The 18894-nt window shown below is 37.8% G+C and overlaps 3 protein-coding genes across 5 annotated transcripts in view; all 3 read left to right on the top strand.

Annotated features, from left to right (window-relative positions):
• The first annotated feature begins 3026 nt into the window (after positions 1-3026).
• Positions 3027-10045, top strand: LOC126626967 (protein MICRORCHIDIA 7-like). Of its 2 annotated transcripts, none has more exons than XM_050296375.1 (20): positions 3027-3569; positions 4666-4740; positions 4826-4860; positions 4950-5028; positions 5165-5257; positions 5338-5422; positions 5961-6036; positions 6674-6802; positions 6888-6986; positions 7080-7181; positions 7599-7760; positions 7844-7939; positions 8073-8124; positions 8206-8317; positions 8428-8489; positions 8570-8964; positions 9051-9121; positions 9238-9328; positions 9460-9582; positions 9677-10045. In XM_050296375.1, exons 1-20 carry the CDS (start codon positions 3167-3169, stop codon positions 9761-9763), a joined length of 2427 nt encoding a protein of 808 aa, XP_050152332.1. In that variant the 5' UTR covers positions 3027-3166; the 3' UTR covers positions 9764-10045. The 2 variants fall into 2 exon arrangements, with proteins under 2 accessions (XP_050152332.1, XP_050152331.1); XM_050296374.1 differs by having other exon boundaries at positions 9048-9121.
• A 1106-nt stretch (positions 10046-11151) lies between these two features.
• Positions 11152-14910, top strand: LOC126626978 (TPD1 protein homolog 1-like). 2 transcript variants are annotated; one of them, XM_050296390.1, is made up of 4 exons: positions 11152-11247; positions 11983-12168; positions 12536-12613; positions 14365-14910. In XM_050296390.1, the coding sequence occupies exons 2-4, from the start codon at positions 12072-12074 to the stop codon at positions 14706-14708; spliced, it is 519 nt and encodes a 172-aa protein (XP_050152347.1). In that variant the 5' UTR covers positions 11152-11247; positions 11983-12071; the 3' UTR covers positions 14709-14910. The 2 variants fall into 2 exon arrangements, with proteins under 2 accessions (XP_050152347.1, XP_050152348.1); XM_050296391.1 differs by lacking the exon at positions 11152-11247 and adding an exon at positions 11297-11811.
• Positions 14911-16989: 2079 nt separating this feature from the next.
• The window catches only part of LOC126626971 (glutamate-1-semialdehyde 2,1-aminomutase 2, chloroplastic-like), a 2659-nt gene continuing 754 nt past the window's right edge, over positions 16990-18894 (top strand). The window contains exons 1-3 of the mRNA XM_050296378.1: positions 16990-17255; positions 17756-17929; positions 18389-18894. The exon at positions 18389-18894 is cut by the window's right edge and continues 754 nt beyond it. Coding sequence (XP_050152335.1) covers positions 17070-17255; positions 17756-17929; positions 18389-18894 — 866 coding nt within the window. The 5' untranslated portion in view covers positions 16990-17069. The remainder of the gene's footprint in view (positions 17256-17755; positions 17930-18388) is intronic.

The raw sequence follows: 18894 nt of genomic DNA, 5'->3' as shown, positions 1-18894 counted from the left end.
CGAGATTTCTCTTTAAATTAATTCATTTAGTTCTCAAAAAAAAAAAAATCCCATTTCACGTTGAACTCATTGTAATTTAGAAATTTTAAACAGAAAATCCCACATTCATATAAACCATCATTTGCTCAGGAGGGGATCCAATTCCGAATAACCTAACCTTGAAACTCGTACTGAGCGAACCATCAGAGGTGAACTTCACCTCCCCACTTGCATTTAACGGAAAAATCACTTTTGGACTAAATTTGTTGACAGATTATACCATGAAACTGATTACACAACGAAGGCTCTTTTTTTTTTTTTCTTACAAACGAGAGTGGGTTAAGCCTCACAATGAGTTAGCAATGATGTGGTTCAAGTTTGCCTTTGGTGAGAATCAAACCTAAGACCTCTCACTTACAAGTAAAGAGAAATATCATTACACTGTAATATTAAGTGGCACCATGAAGGTTTAAATCTTAATTTTTTTCACCGCACATAGACCATTTCTATGGTTAGGCGTTTAACTTCTTTATTTTCCACAAAAGTATATCATTAAAAACCTATGAACTTTTATGGAGTTTAAAATAGTAAGACCTACTTCAAATCTTGAAGTAAACCTTAAATTTTAGGTTTCAAACCTATCCCAACTTGCTCCAACCCTTGGGCCAAATTTTGGAGTAAATCTACCAACATTCCCTCTAGGTTACTAGGTTGACCCACCATATGTGTATGTTTTCTTTTGGACTAAATTTGTTGACAGATTATACCATGAAACTGATTACACCACAAAGGCTGTTCTTTTTTTTTCTTTTTCTTTTTTCTACAAATGATATTATTTAGGGTAAGGGGGTGGGAGAGTGGGTTAAGCCTCACAATGAGTTAGCAATGATGTGGTTCAAGTTTGCCTTTGGTGAGAATCAAACATAAGACCTCTCACTTACAAGTAAAGAGAAATATCACTATACTGTAATATTAAGTGGCACCATGAAGGTTTAAATCTTAATTTTTTTCACCGCACATAGACCATTTATATGGTTAGGCATTTAACTTCTTTATTTTGCACAAAAGTACATCATTAAAAACCTATGAACTTTTATGGAGTTTAAAATAGTAAAACCTACTCCAAATCTTGGAGTAAACCTTAAATTTTAGGTTTCAAACCTACCCAACTTGCTCCAACCCTGACTAAAATATAATATGATTAAACTGAACGGTAAAACAAAAGACCTAACGGTCCAGATTTAAATTCAACAACTAAAATAATTAAAAAAAAATCCGTTCATGTGTTTTCATATTCTTTTATAGTGTTTCATGAGTTTCATGGTGCCGGTTTAGTGATTTTTCATTATTTATCGAAATCTAAATATTTTTATGTTAAAATGTTCATAAAATTAAATCAAGATAGTCTACATAATTTTGTTTAAATGTTACTTTAAGTAAAAAAAAATTATCCTAAATTCATTCTTCAATAATCTCGGGCTAAAAATTTATCCAGAATGATTGGAACAGAAAAACTGTTTCTATGTTATAACCTAAATTGTTTAGGTTAAAATTTTTAGATTTTAACCTAAATATTGGAGATGGTTTAAGCAAAAGTATACTAAACTTGAAAGTTTATCACTTTAAAAACTCAATAAAAGTCCATATAAATCGTAATACACTACACCTGTCATATCTTTGCAAGCATTAAAATTTTAACCTAAATATTGGAGATGGTCTAAGCAAAAGTATACTAAACTTAAAAGTTTATCACTTTAAAAACTCAATAAAAGTCCATATAAATCATAATACACTACACCCGTCATATCTTTGCAAGCATTATTTCAATAATTCAATAAGTGTACTGTATTATTTCTTATTTGAGAAAAAAAGTGTTCAACATTAAAAAGAAGAAAAGGGAATCAAACATCATTTTATTTGAAGTAGCATTGGGTTTAAAATGCTTCCAATTCGTAACTCTTTAGTACAGTAATGAAAAGATGTTCAATTCTTACATAACAACGTAGGTTCAAATTTATCAATAATTAATCTAACATTTAATCCCCAAAAAGCACAAACACATCATCGCATTGATGAGGCATCTATAATTGCATAACTCATGTAGGACCCACTCATATGATAAAAAGGTGAAATAGTTAAGTACAGATCAGATCCACTTCACAGTGTAGTTGCACTTTCCAGCAGCTACAGCACCATTTTCTATTTTATTTTATTTTATTTTAGTACGATGAGAGAGTTAATTAAATTATATATAAAAAAATCATATTATGAAGTCTGTAATCATAATTTATCAGTTATTTTATTAACCATAATCTATCTTAATCAAATTAATTTAATCACAATTTGCATATTTGGATTGCTCCAAAACAACATATATTACCATTAATAGGTGGTTGACACGAAGAATAAGATCAAGTTTACTCTACATTATAATTTAAACATTAAACACTATTATGATAATTTCGATCTCAATTTCTTTTTAACGAACGAAGTTGGTAAAGAAAGGTTTTTGCCAAATCAAGCCGCATGATGTATTAGTCATAATTATGTGTCGTATCCATTATTAATAATCGAACTTGAGACTTGAAAAAAATCACTAAATATTAAGGAAAACTAATGAAAAGGGCTTGAAAACTTTGAGATTTAACGATAAAGACAAAATAAATAGTAAAATGAATAGTACCAGGTTTGACTTTTTAGTGTAAAAATATGATTTTTGGTTAAAATGAACAGTATCACGGACTTTTCGTTAAAACTCCATAAATATTATGCTAATAACGAAAATGAGTATTTCTAGACTTACCAACCTCTTCATAATATCTACCATGGATATTCATGCTAATAAAAGAGTGAAAAAATAAGACGGATGGGTGAATGTAGCACATATGGAAATTATATTTAAAAAAAAAAAACAAACGATAGCATCTATCCTAAAAAAGAAGAGGCGGGTTTATTTTAAAATAGATTAGTAATAATAAATTTAAATTTACAATTAAATCTAATACATCTGACGCCTAAGGGAAGGAGTATTACATAGTAGAGGAAATTTTATTGCGTTTAAACCAGAAAAGAAAAAAAAGAAAAGAAAGCTCTGGTTTCTGAGAGTTCAAAGCGGCAGGGAAAAGAAAAGAAAGCGGAATTTAACAAAAAATTGATTCGGTCTTTTGAATCTCTTGTTTTCAAAGCCATGGACGCGAGGGTGAAGCAGGAGCTCCTGGAAGCTTCGTATATTCCAACGCCGAAGCGAAGCGGCGTCGGTTGTAAGTTGCCGCCGGATTCCGTAATTTGCCTGAGCACGAGTAGCGACAGTAGCAGCAGCGACTCCGACTCCGACGATTCGGCGGTCGGCGGCGGCGGAGCTTCGGGGGTTTTGACGAAGAAGAGGAAGTTGGACGGGATGGGAGTCGGATTTCCGGTTGGGTTTTTGAGCCCTCTACCGCCAGAAGAGGTGGGGCGGCTGCTTCCCGGGCCGGATGCGGCGGTTGCGCGAAGGGAAGAGCGCGGGGTGATGAGTCGGTCGCACTTTAAGCAGTTTTGGAAGGCCGGGGATTATGAAGGATCTCCTTGTGGCGATTGGGATTCTTCTGCCGGTAATCTTAAACTCTCTATTTGCTCTTCAAAATATCTACATTGTTTTCTTTGTGTTTGTTTTTACTAAGATCTGTTCGGTTGCCGAGAAAATTTTCGATCTTTTCAAGTTATGAACGCAATGTGATGGAAGTTTACTGCTTCACCCATTGAAAAGATTCATGTTTCACATGCATGAGTGGATTCTGTTTACAAATGGGGTCTGTTGCCTAATTTGGAGATTCTAACATGATCAGACTATGAAACAAACAAAAACAACAACAAAGCCAGCCTTCACTAAGTGTGATCGGATAAATGAATCCTATAATACCATTGTGTTCGGTTTTGCACTATTTTGTTAGCTCAAGTATCTCATGTCTCTTCTTAAAGTCTGTGTCCACGTCATCTAGGTGTTCGTCTATTCTTTTTTTCCTGAGTGTGCCTCATAATCACATTATCAAATTTTCTAATCGGAGCATATGTAGTTCTACGTTTCACATGTCCAAACCACCTTAACCTGTTTTCTCTCATCTATCTTCATTTTCGGCCACTTCTACTTTATCTCGGATATCATTGTTCTTAATCCTGTCATTTTTCATGTACCCACACATCTAACGAAACATTCTCTTCTCCGCTACACTCATTTTTGCACGTGATACTTAACCGCCCAATGTTCTATGTCATAAAGCATTGTTGGCCTTATTGCCGTCTTATAAAATTTTCCCTCTTTAGTGGCATACGCAGGTCTCACAACACACCCGATGCACTCTTTCACTTCATCCATCAAACTTATGTTCTATGGTTGAGATCTCTATCCAATTCTTCATTCCAAGATAGCGAAAGTGTTCATCTTTGGTACTTCATGATCTTCAATCCTCACCCCTATCTCATTTGAACCCCATTCCCATTGAACCTGAACTCCATATACTTTGTCTTTGACCTACTTAGGTGAAGATCTTTAGATTTCAACACTTCCTGCCAAAGGTTAATCTTTGCATTTACTCTGTCCTACGTTTCATCAATTAGCACTATATCATTTGCAAAAAACATGCAACATGCACCAACGGATATGTCCCGTGCCAAATATGATGTTTAACAAATTTACTGTTGAATATGCAGGTGGGATAGACCATGTCCGGGTTCACCCAAAGTTTCTGCATTCGAATGCTACGAGCCATAAGTGGGCCCTTGGAGGTAAATTTAATTGATGTTCTGTGTAGTTCTTGATTTTGTGTCTTTGGTGGTTAATGCTGGAGTGTGACCTTGTGATGTTTTACAGCTTTCGCCGAGCTCTTAGACAACGCATTGGACGAGGTAGTTTTCCATTCTATATCTTCGTTATGTTTCTACATGTGTTTTCTGTTTAATCATTGATTGGAGTTATTTCTTCACTGTAATGTTAGGTTTGCAGTGGTGCTACATATGTTAATATAGATATGCTTGAAAATAAGAAAGACAGAAGCAGAATGTTGCTGATTGAAGGTATTTTAACTTTCTTAGTTCTCCAGCAACTTTACCTTATTGTTGGATGTCGTTTGAAGAATGCTAAGAGGTTTTAATTTTGTTCTCAAATTCTGATATTCTGTTTGTTCGGAAATTCATTTGATGTACATTGCAGATAATGGTGGTGGGATGGGTCCAGATAAGATGCGACATTGCATGTCGTTGGGGTATTCTGCGAAAAGCAAAGTTGCAAACACTATTGGACAATGTATGACACCAGTATTTAGCTATAGTGTTTTTGGTTTTCTGTAATCTCCAAAGAATCATGTAAGTTGCTTGTTTATACAGATGGAAATGGCTTTAAGACAAGTACCATGAGGCTTGGAGCAGATGTAATTGTGTTCTCTCGTTCTAGTGGAAAAGATGGAAAAAGGTGTCTTTCTGGTCACAATTGTCTATCGTTGTTTCTTTTACAGAGCATTTCATGTTAGGTTTGTAGTGGTTATTTCTTCAGCTCATGGGAACAACGCTAGATTTTAGATTTGTGTGTTGCTTCTGAGGTTCAGAAACCATCATTGCTTGCAGGAATTTCTATTTTCATATCTTGAATCCACTTTAGCATGGAGAATCCATACAAACTTAGCTTGCACTTTGTCATAAAGAGTGACTGAATAAAATGAGAGCAACTAATCATCTGGAACTATTAAGAAATTGTATTACTTGTTGCTCTAATTTGGATAGTGGAATTATACCCCATGCTTTTTGTTCATTGTTGAAGTAGTATCAGTTAAATCAGTACTGTCACCAATGTATGTGTGTGTGTGTGTGTGTGTGTGTGTTTGGTCATATTTACGACTTCTATTGGTGTACCCAGTGGCCTCTTCTCATTATCTATTATGAATAGGAAAAAATGGATAGATTTATTTTTTCTATTCTTGAAACTAATTGAGATATGTTCACATTGCTTTTAGTGCTACACAGAGCATTGGATTGCTGTCTTACACATTTTTGACGAGCACGGGAAAGGAAGATATTGTAGTTCCCATGGTATGGCATTTAAATTGTCTTCCTCTACCTATTGGAATTTATACATATTCTCTTCAAGTCTTTATGTTGATTCAATGTGTCTATAGACAGTTGTCAGTTGTCACATTGGTGAGGTAGGTTGGGCTTTAACGTTTATTGGAACTAAAAAAATTATGCCAGTAAAAGAGGGTAAGCCTTAGGTTTCGGCCTAGATGATTTGCATCACTCATGAAACCAGTCTTTAACTGCCTTGGGAAGAAAACTTTGCAACAAAGGGTGTTGTGTTGAGTGCCTTAGCTGAGATTTTTGTTTGTCTGTATTATGATTTGATCCACTAGGTTTTATTTGGCGTGTTTGGAGAGAAGAAAGTTGTAGGATGTTGACAGGGTGGACTATTTGGATTTAGGGGTGGAGGTTCGAGTACACCATTTTTTTATGACTAATTCTTTTTTCTAATTAATGTTAGATTTTACTATGCCATGTTTTTTGTATATTACATGTATTCGTTTCCTAAATGAAGTACTAGTATGCTTGCATTTTGGATTTTCAGTAAACTTATCCAAATCCCACAAACAAGAAAAAAATAAATTGTTGCATAAAAATCACAAGCTGGTCCTTCATCTAAATGATGTGTTTTGTTGTGTACATGAATGAAAAGCTTGACTATGAGAGAGGACAAGGGGCTTGGAACAAGATGTTAAGATCCTCGTCAATTGATTGGGATAAAAATTTGGAAACAATAATCCAATGGTCCCCATTTTTTGATGAAGAAGACCTGCTTCATCAGGTAATTGTGTTCTAGAGCTTATACCAAATTGGTAAATTTGATACAGATTTTGTTATGAATTTTGTTAATTTTATTTTTTGTTTAGTTCTATATGATGAAAACCCATGGAACCCGAATAATCATCTACAACCTTTGGGAGGATGATGAAGGACAGCTGGAGCTTGATTTTGAAGCTGATCCACATGTATGTTGGTTGACTGGATATTTGTCTCCTAATTTTTTGAACTTCAGTGGCGTTGTGATTCCAGCAAAATTGTATATGGTGTGTATTTTGCAGGATATTCAAATTAGAGGTGTCAATCGAGACGAGAAGAGTATACAAATGGCAAAAGACCATCCCAATTCTCGTTTTTTCTTAACTTACCAGCACTCATTGAGGGTAAAACTAAATTTCACCGTTCTGTTTGCTCACTTATCAATTTTCCAGTGGTCTTGGGTGGGTCTTGGTTCTGTATCAGAACAGAGGAATTCATGTATTTAATCTTAACTTTAATAAGTCAAAAACCTATTTGTACTCCCCCCCCCCCCCCCCCCCCCCGCTTCTGCTAGTCGCTATCTTTGTGTGCATTGCTTATTTTGGATATTTACACTAGTTGGCTGTACTGTCTAGTCGGAGTAAAATACAACAGTTTTGCTACATATGGTAAAATGATAAAGAACTAAGAGAGATGATAATATGAAATGAAGACAGATGAAGCTGATTTGTGTCATAGTTCCTGGTCCAACTTGAAGACAGAAACTGTCTATCTGTTCATCTATTATTTATTATTAATACGTTTCTTCATTTTGACTCCAGAGCTATGTATCAATTCTCTATTTGCGGATTCCTCATAACTTTCGAATTATTCTTCGCGGGAAGGATGTTGAGCACCACAACATAGTCAATGATATGATGATGTCCCAGCAAGTCACATATCGGCCACAGCCTGGTGCTGATGGGGTTACAAAGGATTCAAATGTAATATTTCACTACAAACTTTTACTGTGATAATCTTGCGTAATTTTGTTGTCTTTCTAAGGACATGCAACTCTTGTCATCAGATGGTTGCTGTTGTCACCATTGGGTTTGTGAAGGACGCAAAACATCATATTGATGTTCAAGGGTTTAATGTATATCACAAGAATCGACTGATTAAGGTATTTTAGTTTTAAACTATGCATTTCTTGAGTTTGTTTTGAATATGTTGTTTAAGCAATGAATTTTCATCGGTCATTAAGCAGAAGTTGATAAATTTTAAATTTTATTTATGATGTTCATTTTTATCTCCAGCCATTTTGGAGGCTTTGGAATGCTGCAGGAAGTGACGGCCGTGGTGTTATAGGTGTTGTTTCTTTATTCAAGTTCCTTGACTTTAACTAATTAGCTGAAAGTGAGTTGTTTCTGAGACATTTTGTTCTTGTAGGTCTTTTAGAAGCTAATTTTGTTGAACCAGCTCATGATAAGCAGGGGTTTGAGCGTACAACAGTTCTTCAAAGACTGGAGGGAAAATTAATAGCTATGCAAAAGACTTACTGGTTTGTGGTCTTTGGGCTAATTGCTTACAATGAGTTCAGACTTTTATGAGTTGCTTTGTTGTTTTTAATCTTTGATGCTCACAAACGGGTGTTCGCCACTGCCTATGTAGGAGAGACAATTGTCATAAAATCGGTTATGCTCCACGGAATAAGAATGGCTCTGCAGATAAAGGTATGTTGTGTACCATACATTCTTTTGGTTTACCCTTGTCAACCTCATAAAGTCATAAATATTCATATTTTCATTTGTAGAGGGTCCTCCCTATGAAACGAATGGTAATACATCAGGCAGCAAGAAACCGGTTAATGTTTCCAGCAAGCTCCGTTCTAAAGCTTCAAAAAATATTTCTACTTATCATGGGCATGTGAATGTACACACGTCTGATAAAGCCACAAAAAGAGTGCAATCGCCCACAAAATCAGGGGAAGGATCGTCAAGCTCATCTGAACCACCATCACCTTCAGCAGTCAATGTTACCGATAAACAAGTGAATGGCAGTAGTAGTAAGGCATTTTCTGCTAAGAAATACTCTGGAAAAGATGTCCCGGTGACTCGGTTATCTTCATGTATGGACGGTACTCAATCTCAGCAAGATTATTCAACACGTGGAGGAACCAGTTTACACACCCCAAGTTCCAAGTCAAAGGTTACTTATACTGACTTTGCTTCAAATTACTTTTTGCATTAGAGGGTTATTATATTTCTAAAGTTAGGGTTTTGCTCAATTAGCAGGGGAATGATGTCAATGGTGATTCAGGCGTTTTGGAGCGATTGAGAAAAGAGAATCGTGAACTGAAGCAAAGGTACTTGTTCTGTCCTTTTCACCACCATATAAACATTCGTATGGACTTAATGTTCGCTTCAGTACTTTATCACCATGCTGCATGCGAATCGTCCTCAACTCTTTCCTTCTGTATAGGTTGGAGGCGGAGAAGGACAGAGCAACTTCTGCTGATTTGGAGCAGGACTTGCAGCGTGAAAAGGATAGATCCAAGTTACTTGAAACTCAGGTATGTGCCCATTATCTAATTCTCGCCGAGATTGTTGGAAAAAGTGGGAAGTAGATCTATTAAGCAAGCGATTGATCTCTTTGAATATTTGATAGAATTTGACAATTACTGCCTGTTCTTGTGATCACCAGCTCCAAACGGCACAAGAAAAAATTGAGGAAATGAGCAGGGAACAAGAAACTCTAATTGGCATATTCTCCGAGGAGAGGGAGCGACGAGACAATGAAGAGGCCACTTTGAGAAAGAAGCTGCAGGTCAGCGCAATTTCTTTGTTCGTACCTTTTACCTTTTAAGATTCACTCCCCCCCCCCCCCCCTTCCCCTTCCCTTATTTTGCTTGTTTTTGCAGGATGCATCCAGTACCATTCAATTATTGCTTGAAAAGGTAAGGGAACTCGAAGCAAAGAAGTCCGGGAACTTGAAATCCAAAAGATAGCGGTCTCGCCATTGTGTTCAGTAGTGATCTTTAGGAATTGGCGAAATGTAGTTGACCCAAATTTCAGAAGTACTCAAACGTAGATCGGGAGCCATTTGTTGGACGGTTGGGGAACACGCCGGCCTTCTTTCTCACTAGTTACGTGACGTAAATGGTGTAATGTATAAGGAGAGAAATCAGAGTGATAATATGAACCATGAGCATCAGTATGTGTTGGGTTGAATCGGTAGGATGCGATGTTGAAATATAGTAAAAACAATACACTGGGTTTCGTATCGACTATTACACGGGTCTTTGCCTTCTCTGGTTTGGTCAATTTCCTTGCATACCAAGAATTGGGTTTGGAGGGCTTTGATTTAGAAAATGTCAAATTTTACGTAACGAATTAGAAAATGGGCATGAGAAGGAATGAGTATGGGATAAAAACGATTCCTCATTTGTTATCTCATGCCTTCAGTTTTCGGGTATGCCATATATCCCTATAAATTTGAGCCAAACCGGTTTATCATTCGATTTAGTTTTTGGTTTTGAAATAAAGTGAACTGAACCAATCGGGCTTACTCCTTACCTATAAGTTGTGTTATATTATTATTTTCGTGGTGTAGGATTTTAATGTGGGATTTAAGAGATTCGTTATGTCAATTCCTAAGACCATCTCCAGACATGAAGGACTACTAATGTGCTAGAGCCGCTTTTCCTATGGGCCGACCCCGTGGAACCCGTGGAAAAAAATTAAGCCAAGGGTTGGGTACACATAGCCTGCCCTGGGGCTAAATGTGCCATGATTCCTAAAGCACGATTCCTTTTAGCCTTTCGACTGGAGGCTGTTTTTGTCATTTTCAACAGCTAAAAATAGTATATAGCTCTCTAATAGAAGTGAGTTAATGTTATAAAACGTGAATTAATAGCACATGTTTACGCATCATCACAACCTTTCTTCTTTTGTGTGTGAAAAGTTTCTCCTTGTCAATGTTGGTGTTATTGGTCTCTATCAAACTTGCAATGAACAAATCTAATTCATTTACCCAAAACAAAAAGAAAATGACAATATCATCCATCTCCATCTTTAGCAACATTCCTACCAATTTATCCTTGTCCATGTCCTAAAACAGCAAAAAAACAAAATAAAACATTAATCATTAAAAAAATAATAATAATCTTAACAGGCACACGCACGTGTTATCGCAGAATGCCCAAACGTCCTCCGTGTGGTCCCGGACCTCCCGGTCCCCCCCCCCCACCCGTACCCGAACATTCCCCCCTCCCTCTAAACCGGATAAATGACCTAATCATTCATTTCTCCCCTCAGTTAAAACAATTAACTCCCCCACGTGCGCTCTAATCCCTCGTTAATTAATAATCATTCAATTTAATTAATTAAATAATCACTTTATAAACACTCACCTCCAAAACCAAGCAACCGACCACATTCCCCTCGTCTTCTTCCTCATTCCCGGTCCTGGAAACCCTAATCCGCCGAGCAGGTACGACGTCGTCTAATTCTATAGATACACTCACTGTGTTTATATGTATAGGTTTTGAGATTCGCAGAGAAGCATTAAATGCGATCGGCTTTTGGAGGATTTTTGTGTTTTGACATTTCAGGCCTTTTTGCGATTTTGCGCTGCCATTTCTGTCTCGCTTTTGGAGCTTTTCTTTCTGCACAGCCAACAATGTCTGCCATTTATGTGTGCTGTTTCCTTGTACATCTCTGTACCACTATTTACAGCCTGCGCTTGTTTTCTCTCTCTAACTCCCCTCTCTCTAACTCTCTCTCTCTCTCTTTCTCTCTCTTTCTCTCTCTTCGCTGCATAAAAGTTTCCCGGAAAATCCACAGTTCCCCACACACGCAATTGTATCTCGCAGCAGCGATTCGGCACCAAAACGCATCGTTTTCCTCGACAATTCGGAGGAAAAAGTCGCGGTTTCCTCTTCTGTGAAATACCTAGCTCTCTGGCGCTCAAAACTTCAAACCGCCGTCGTTTTGCCTGTTTTGATCCTACAGAAAAAGCCTAGCGTGTAGCCTCTCTATATCTATCGTCCTCCCCGTGAGTCCTTCCCACTTTATGCAAGTCAAATCTCAGCGCTCTCTCTCCTCTCTTCTTTCTCTCTCTAAATCGACGGCTATTGTTTTTTTTGACTGATTTATCTGATTGATTTTTGATGTGATATAAATTCATCGGTTCCTTCACCCTCTCACTTGTATTTCTTCACTGCAGAGCTTCGAAGCTTGCTCAGTAACTCGTTCGTCGGTTCAGCACTCGCTCTTTCGGAACCGAGTTCGTTTCCAACTCGACTCACCCGCACGATGACGAAACGGCGAGTCGTTGCGGTCGTGGCGTCGCTGCTTCTCTTCGGAGTCGTGGCCGCAGTGGTGCTGCTGTTCGCGCCTGGATTTGACCGAGGTACGTGTACGGACGACGACTTGTCGTTTGGATCTTACCGCCGAAGATTCACGCGACGCACGCTGTTATTTGTTTTTTTTTTATTTTTGCTTAGATTCTTTCTCCCCATTGAATCCCGTATCTAATTATTGCTTCTGAATTTTATAATTTAATCCGCTTTTTTATCGAGTTGCTTTTTGTTTGTTCTTGGTATCTCTTTCGCAAACACAAGGGGTCCATGTGTTTGTCATCTTCTGAATTTTAATTTTTAATTAATTAATTACTTAATTTCTTGTCCAATTCCGTGTTATTTTTCACACTTTCCCCAATAATTTTTTTTTATTTATTTTTAATTTGATGATATTTTGTTTACGAATTTTATTTGCAGATGGATTTTTGAAGCCTGAATCGTCTGAAGCTGCAAACTCCACACTCGCTGCAATCCACCGCAAGCTGCTTGTTCGTGGTAAGTGATCAATTTCCGATTAATTAATATTATTCGTATTAGTTAATTTAGTTTCTCGAATTAGCCATAGAAACGAGAATTGAATGCATGGAGGCCTCTAGATAAATTTTATTTTTTATTTAATTTTCCGGTCCTCCGCAAAATAAGTTTATCAGGACATCGGCAAACATTCCGTTCTTAGGTCAAGTCCTTATGATTTAATTTGAATTTTCCGTAATTTTGGTATTTCTAACATGGTGATGGTGAGACAAACCAGAATTTGTTAGCCATTTGTTCGCAAGTGAATAACTGGCATTCTTTGGTCAGAGGGGTGGGAAATGGGTGTCAGTGTCAGAATTCCGCGCTCGTAAGGGGTACATGCTAACGTGCACCGTTAGCTCTTTGACCCCCCTGCTCTAGGTGTGTATGCTGTCCCATATGATATGGGTATCTTTTGAATGGTATCTCAAATATCCCAATAGGTTGCCATTCCCTCTTTTGGTGTAACCAAATTTGAAACAAAGTCTTTGCAAAGAAATACACACTGTTTTATGTTACATTGCACAACCCTATTGGCTTGTTTTAATGTCTACAATTTGTCCCTTGAAATATGTGCATATTATGTTAACATTATATGTAAATTACGAATTTCATACTCCCGATTACTATGTGACTACAGATACATAGTTATCCGTGGTTGGATTTGATAACATTTCTCTCGCTTTTTAACTCGTGAATTATTTATTTAATTATGTGACTTGAAACAAGAAAAAGAGAAATTTGGAAATCATTTCTCATACAAATGAAGCCCTACTTCACTTTTCTAGCTGTCTGCCAATTCTGCGTATATGATGAATGCCAATTGCATTCTGTCTTTTTCTATTTTTTCGGCAAGTAAATGTTGACACATGGAAAATGCCCTTCTCTGAAGTGAAAGAGCGTGTTGACCGAAAGTCTTGGCTCTTTTTTGAATGCTAAGTTGCCAAATACAAAAAGGCTAAGCCATCGGTGAAAAGCAAGGATTTGGATTCTCTCCTGGGCAGTGGGTTCGAATTTTGTTGATCAAGCAGCATGGGCCGTTGGATCAAAATTCAACAGTTACAAACAGGAGATCTTCAAGAAGTTATAATAATTATAATCGTTAGATTTTGATCCAACAGTCCGTATTGCTTAGTCAACAGGATTTTGACCCTCTCAGGAGAGGATCCAAATTGGAAAAGCAAAACATGAATAGGTGATACATTGAAAGTAGAAGCTTTGACAGGTCCCATCTCCAGTTTTCCTTTTGGGTTGATTTGTCTGTGTTTAAGCTTTTCTTGTATAATTCATGTGAATCATCTAGAAAAAGTGTCTTTTGTCTATAAATGCTTTCCTCAACCCTACATGAAGAGAGATTCTTGGGTCGCGGTCTCTCGGTCGTCCAAAATGCATATAAACGGAACGGAACTCTCTTGTATTTGGATCCATCAAAATAAGTGCGTCTGAGACTCGCATACAGAGGTCTTTTGGCCGGACAAGTTAACATGACACAACACAACTACCTGCCCTCAAGAAATTCTCCTATTGATAGGTTGGGAAATGTGCACATTGTAACGTTTAGGACTCGAACGAGTGGATGGTAACGCGGCATATACAGTCGTGCTCAAGAATTTCTCTTCGGCGAACATTGTAGTGTTTAACGTTTCACTATCTGAAATTTTTTATGATGGTCTCATTTTCTTTTCCTATATTAAATCGTATATATTCATATCATTTGCTTTCTTGTTTTACAGCGGCAGCAATGGAGGAACCAAACAGGATTCGAGGAGACAAGTGCAGCAAGGCAGACATAGTGATAAACCAGGGCCCCACACCCCCGCTGCCAAGTGGCATCCCCACATACACCGTCGAGATCATGAACATGTGCGTCACCGGCTGCGACATCTCCCACATCCACCTCACCTGCGGTTGGTTCAGCTCCGCCCGCCTCGTCAACCCCAAGATCTTCAAGCGCCTCCGCTACAACGACTGCCTCGTCAACGACGGCAAGCCCCTCGCCAACGGCGGCACGGTGTCGTTTCAGTACGCCAACACTTTCAGCTACAAGCTCTCCGTCTCCTCGGTCACGTGCTCTTAGAAATGGTATTAATAAAACAATCAATCACCTAATTACAATAGTTAACACAAAAAAAAAAAAACCAGAACATTTGGGTGTACTTTTGTGTACAGTAAAAATAGTAGTTATAGGGGATTGAGAAAGTGAATGTTCTTTTGGTGATGACTGGTTGTGAGTTTTGAATGCAAAATTGCTAGTAAAAAAAAATTGCAACTTGTATCTACTTTCATCCTTATGATTTCGATATTGTTCACCATGGGTGTTGGGTAGCACAAAATCATGAAGAAAAAAATTTTACGTGACTATTGGATGCTTTTATTCAGACAGAATAAAGTAATTGATTGTCTAATAAATTGTAATTTTAAAGTGTTGTAAGTGCGAAAAACAAACTTAGTGTTTGGCAATCTTTCATATAAAATGTTATGACACTACGTAATAATCATAGAGGGAATGATGCTAAAAATGATTTTTACATTAAACTGTGATTGTGTAAACTAGGAGTTGATTAGGGTTAAGGTTGAAATTGATGGTTCTTGTGCTAATGGTAGACCAGGTTTTGGGGTATTTTTCGTAATTTGGAGGGGCATGTGCTTGGTTCTTTCGCCTCAAATAATAAGTTTGTTACTTTATGCGGCTATTGAAATTTTAACTTTCATTGCGGCAGTTCGAGATGCTTGGGTTGGAGATTGAAAGCATATTTGGATAGAAACTAATTCTACTTTGGTTATTCGTTATTTTTATAAGGCTCCTTCTTCAATTCCTTACTTTCTCTTGGACGATTGGAATAATTGTTTATGATGCCTTCGTCAGATGAGTTTGATTTGCAAGCACATTTATAAGGATCGTGAAGCCCTATAGATTAGGCATGAATATTTGCATTTTGTGTTTATTTTTTTGGTAAATCGTCAAAATGGTCCCTGAGATTTGCATAACTCATCACTTTGGTCCCTGCGATTCCAAATTGATAAAAGTTGTCCCTGAGATTGTCCACCATCCATCATTTTGGTCATTCCGTTAAAAACTCCATTAAGTGTTCCGGAGCTTTTGGTCGGAAATTTGGGCAATTTTCAAAACTTCGTAACTCAATCGTTTCTTAACCAATTTTGAACCATAATATATCAAAATGAAGATAGGAAAGTGTAGAATAAGATTATACATATTTCAAAGCCCAATGGTTGCCGGAGATGGCTGAAAAATAACCTCAAAGTTGACTGGTCCGAGTGAAAACTTGAAAACTCGCCGGAAACTGGATAAACTTTAAACGTTCATAACTTCTTCAATGCTCAACGAAATTAAGTGATCAAAAATGAAATTCATACTTCTTAATGAGATGAAGAGAATGGTACCTTTTTTGACAGCTAACTTTCTCTGGTTTGGCCAAAAAACGGTTCGAAAGTGGCTAACTCGAGACCAAGACAGCCACTTTCGAGCTGGTTTCCGGCCAAAAAATGGTGAGTTAGCTGTGAAAAATGTATCATTATCTTCGTCTCGTCGAGAAGTATGATTTTTGTTTTTGAATCACTTGATTTCGTTGCATATTGAAGAAGTTATGAACGTTTAAAGTTTACCCAGTTTCCAACGAGTTTTCAAGTTTTCACTCGGACTGGTCAATTTTGAAGCTATTTTCTGGAAATCTCCGGCAACCATTGGGCTTCAAAATAGGTATAATCTTATTGTACACTTTCCTATCTTCATTTTGATATAATATGGGTCGAATTTGGTTAAGAAACGATTGAGTTATGAAGCTTTGAAAATTGCCCAAACTTCCAGCCAATAACTCTGGGGCTTAACGAAATTTTTAACGGAATGATTAAAATGATGGATGATGGACAATCTCAGGGACCATTTTTATCGATTTGGAATCTCATGGACCAAAGTGATGAGTTATGCAAATCTGAATGACTATTTTGGTAATTTACCCTTATTTTTATCACTGTGAAATATGTAAACATGAAGTTTACTTGTAATAAAATTGGAGTTGTGATGAGAAGTTTTAGTATTTGACTAACGTATATACATATACAAAATAATTTTTCAAAAACTGAGTGTCGCTACACAAAATTAAATTGAAAAATTAAAATTTCATATGTAAATAGCAAAATGTAAAAAGTCAATTTTCCATTTCATTGTCTCCAATTTCCACTAAACCCAATAAAAAAAGGTCGAGTTGGGTTGGGGGTGGGTGGGTCGGCCCGTCAGGGGGCTCGGATTGAAGCCCAAGTAAACTTCTAACAATCCGCAAAACCAACCCGACCCGCATGGCTTGCATCTCCTATGTAATCCGTTGTCTAAAGTCCTGGTCAAACTTTCTTCTCACTTTATCTTCTTCATCCAAACAACTCCACGAGATAGAGGAGGGAGAGAGAGAGATTCAGAGCAACCATGGCGAACACAATCCCCGGGGCAGCCGTCGGGCTTTCCTGCTCGACTCCGAAGCTCTCTCAGAGACCCACCTCGCGGTTTTCGCAATCGTCCCGGCGGTTCTGCACCGTCAAGATGGCCGTCTCCCTCGATGAGAAGAAGAGTTTCACTCTCGAAAAATCCGAGCAGGCTTTCAATGTCGCCAAGGTACAATTACCATTTTACCCAATCTGTGCTTTATTGTAATAGTTGTTGTGGGTTTCGAGCGAGTGGTTTGTGGATTGGTTTGAAATGGTTGGATTTCGGATGATTTGGAGATGTGGGTTTGTCCTAGAAATATAGAAATTTAGAGGATTTGAGATTGCACAGGAATGTGCTGAAAGCTTTAATCGTGATGGTGTTTCAAAAAGCTGTGGAATTTAAGTTTGGACTGTTCAATTCGAGCTGTTTGAGGTTCTGAAATCAAATCTATTAGTTATCAGAAAGGCGATCGGTACACTAATGCTCGTGCTGAACGGATGATTATATTTGGTTTTTGCACCTCTGATCTAGAATGTATCTAGTTCTTCAGTGTCATATTGCTTTGTTGTTTGTAGTTCTGCTCGGAAATGCACTTGTAGTCATGCGGCATTTGAACTTTTTCTTTCGTCATCTGATGTCTAATAGAGAATGTTGTTTCAGCTGATGGAAATTGTTTTGTTTTGTAGGAGTTGATGCCTGGAGGTGTGAATTCCCCTGTTCGGGCTTTTAAGTCTGTTGGTGGACAACCTATTGTGATGGATTCTGTTAAGGGATCTCACATGTGGGACATAGATGGAAATGAGTACATCGACTATGTGGGATCGTGGGGACCTGCTATAATCGGGCATGCAGATGATGAGGTCTTGATTCACTATATCTTGAAATATTTGTTTCTGTTGATGGGTCTTGATTCTGTTATCAGTTCACAATGTCCGTGTCCTTGTTCTGGAGTATATTTCGGTTTACTGTCATAGAACTTTTGTTTCTGTTATAGTGCGTATGCATTTGTCCCTAGGAACTTACGTATTTTATGACAATGGTCTGTCTTCAAATTTATTGAACTCAGTTGAGAAGAAAACAAGATAACTCGAAGAAAAAAATATCTTACTTCAGAAAGGGTAAATTGAGATAGATTTCTTAGTATTAGATGATCTCAAGTTAGAAATTCTCTCTCAGGAAGAAAATAGAAAGGAAAAGAACCACAGATTGATGTCGGTTGAACCTTCATTCGTATGCTGTTTGACTAGGATGCCTCTCTGGTAGCAGCAGAAATTGTTATTATATATGCTCCACTATCTTGGATTGACACTTACCTTCAGGTACTTGCAGCTCTGGCTGAAACGATGAAGAAGGGAACTAGCTTTGGTGCACCTTGTCTTCTAGAGAATGTTCTGGCAGAAACTGTGATCGCGGCTGTTCCAAGCATTGAAATGGTTCGATTTGTGAACTCAGGTACAGAAGCATGCATGGGTGTGCTCCGCTTGGCCCGTGCATACACCGGCCGACCGAAGATCATTAAGTTCGAGGGCTGTTACCATGGTCATGCTGATCCATTCCTTGTCAAGGCTGGTAGTGGAGTGGCCACGCTAGGACTTCCAGACTCACCTGGTGTTCCGAAGGCAGCCACTTTTGATACTCTAACAGCCCCCTACAATGACTTGCCGGCTGTGGAAGCTCTCTTTGAAAATCACAAAGGAGAAATTGCTGGAGTCATCCTTGAACCCGTTGTTGGGAACTCTGGCTTCATTACTCCCAAATCTGATTTCCTTAATGGTATCCGCAAGCTCACCAAAGAAAATGATAGTCTCCTCATATTTGATGAAGT

Source organism: Malus sylvestris, chromosome 6 (genome assembly GCF_916048215.2).
Source record: "Malus sylvestris chromosome 6, drMalSylv7.2, whole genome shotgun sequence".
In the NCBI taxonomy this organism is placed as follows: domain Eukaryota; kingdom Viridiplantae; phylum Streptophyta; class Magnoliopsida; order Rosales; family Rosaceae; genus Malus; species Malus sylvestris.
Note: the sequence above shows the minus strand (reverse complement) of the source record. Positions and strands in the feature narration are given on the sequence as shown.